Source organism: Meleagris gallopavo, chromosome 24 (assembly GCF_000146605.3).
Source record: "Meleagris gallopavo isolate NT-WF06-2002-E0010 breed Aviagen turkey brand Nicholas breeding stock chromosome 24, Turkey_5.1, whole genome shotgun sequence".
Taxonomy (NCBI): Eukaryota; Metazoa; Chordata; class Aves; order Galliformes; family Phasianidae; genus Meleagris; species Meleagris gallopavo.
The window spans coordinates 3,916,531-3,918,662 of NC_015034.2; the positions used below are offsets into that span (position 1 = coordinate 3,916,531).

Sequence of the window (2,132 nt, forward strand, 5' to 3'; positions counted from 1 at the left end):
GGCGGGGGGATGGGGGGGGTTTAGGGTGGGGGCAGCGCGGTGGGATTTCGGTTGGAAGTGTTGGGATTTTGGGGTCGTGGGGATGTCGGGGGGTCACGTGGGGTTGGGGGTTTTTGGGGAGCTGCGATTTGGGTTTGGTGGCGGTGTTGCGGCGAGGTTTGGGAGTTTGGGTTTGGGGTGCCGTGTGGGGTTTGGGATCGCGGTTGGGAAATCGCAGTGGGATTTGGGTTTGGGGGTCTGGGGTTGGGCTCAGGTTGTACTGCATCGCCGTGGGTCCGGGGCTGGGTTTGGGTTCAGATCTGGGTTTTGGGGTCAGGAATCCAGGTGTGGGGTCAGCTCTGGGTCTCAGGGTCGGTGCCAGCCCGGCGTTCCCCCCCCGCCGCATAGCCGGGCTGCTTGGGATGCCGCCCCCGTGACGGCGCAGTTTCCAGATGCCGCAGAGCTGCCGGGGGGGTGAGCGGCACCGCAGCCCCCCCTGAGCACCGCGCCTCTCTTTGCAGCTCTTCGCTGACAAGGTGCCCATAACAGCAGGTGGGTACGGGGTGCTGGGGCTGCTCCCCCCACAGCTGGGCTGTGCTCACCCCTTTTCCTTTCCTCGGCAGAGAACTTCCGTGCGTTGAGCACCGGTGAGAAGGGATTTGGCTACAAGGGCTCCTGCTTCCACCGGATCATCCCCGGCTTCATGTGTCAGGTGTGGCAGCACCAAGAACTCCCAGTGGGGGTTTGGGGGGTCTTAGCACTGCAGCACTGCCCCTTACTCTGCTGCTACGCAGAGCCGTGTCGCATGTGGTTATGGTGAGTCTATAACCAGAAGTATATATGCATATATATATTGTTTTTAGGGTGGTGATTTTACACGCCACAATGGCACCGGTGGCAAATCCATTTACGGGGAGAAGTTTGCTGATGAGAACTTCATCCTGAAGCACACAGGCCCTGGCATCCTGTCCATGGCCAACGCCGGCCCCAACACAAATGGTTCCCAGTTCTTCATCTGCACCGCCAAGACTGAATGGTGAGCATGGGGAGGGGGCGCGGCGTCACACTGCAGTGACCCGGGGAGGAGCCGGTGCCCCCCGATGCCACCCACACTTCTCTGCAGGTTGGACGGCAAGCACGTCGTCTTCGGCCGCGTCAAGGAGGGGATGAACGTGGTGGAGGCCATGGAGCGCTGCGGCTCCAAGGATGGCAAGACGAGCAAGCAGATCACCATTTCCAATTGCGGGCAGCTCTCGTAAACCTGCGTCTCAACGCCTGACATTCCGCCTGCAGCTCGGGCAGCTCGCCCGGCGCGGCCCCCCCTCCCCTTGTGCTCCTGACTTACTGCTGCGTTTCTACTGGGTCTCGCCGCATGTGCACAGTCCGACTGGACTGCAGAGTTACGTTTATGAGTCTAAATAAAATGAGTTAAACCACTGCAGTGCTGTTCTTCTCTTTGGGGGAAGGGGGGAGAGTGGAGTAGAGTGGGGATCCCTGTGGGATCGGGTCCCTCCTTTCCTGGTGTGAAGTGGCACAGTGACCTCATTAGGGGCCAGGGTGTGTAGGGTGTCCCCTAGCCCAGCTGTTGCGTCCTGCTGTGCTGCTGAGCCATGTGCAGTGAGGCCCCCCCTCCACCATTATTGTGCAAAGCACTCCCAGAGTCACGGAGCTGCAGGAACGCTCCACCTCCCGTTGTGGGAAACTGAGGCACGGGGCCTTGGGCTGCTCGGGGACCCCCACGCAGGGGATGTGAACAGAGAGAGCACGGGCTGAGGAAACGTGCAGGGGTTGGGGCAGAGGGAGTTGGTTCCCCAGGCTTATTTTGAGTGGGGGGAGGGGAGAATGGAGCATACATCCCCCCTAAATCTAGGCATGGAGGGTGTGCCCCCCCACTTTAGGATTTGTGGGGAGGTCCACCCTTCTTTCTTCAGTACAGGAGGGGGTCTGCGTATGGAGGATTTAGAGACACCTGCGCTGGGGGAGCAACCTGAGGGGCTTCCTGTAATCCCAGCGTGGGGGGTTGCAGCAGCGCCCCAGTGCTCCCAGGCTGGGCAGTACTCTGCCTGGCAACCCCCCTAGATTTGCAGAATTTCCCTATTCCCGGCAGGGTCCTGGCGTGGTGCCCCGGAGCTCCCCGTACACCGCAGGTGCGG

At 61.1% G+C, this 2,132-nt stretch overlaps 2 protein-coding genes across 2 annotated transcripts in view; both read left to right on the top strand.

Moving 5' to 3' along the window:
• The window catches only part of LOC104914252 (zinc finger MIZ domain-containing protein 2), a 3,603-nt gene extending 3,146 nt beyond the window's left edge, over nt 1-457 (top strand). Inside the window, exon 6 of the mRNA XM_019622596.1 lies at nt 325-457. Within this exon, the coding sequence (XP_019478141.1) occupies nt 325-457 (133 nt within the window). The remainder of the gene's footprint in view (nt 1-324) is intronic.
• On the top strand, nt 411-1,417 carry PPIA (peptidylprolyl isomerase A). Its single transcript, XM_010723193.3, has 4 exons — nt 411-531; nt 603-691; nt 843-1,015; nt 1,103-1,417. The coding sequence occupies exons 2-4, from the start codon at nt 683-685 to the stop codon at nt 1,236-1,238; spliced, it is 318 nt and encodes a 105-aa protein (XP_010721495.1). The 5' UTR covers nt 411-531; nt 603-682; the 3' UTR covers nt 1,239-1,417.
• The last annotated feature ends 715 nt before the right edge of the window (nt 1,418-2,132 follow it).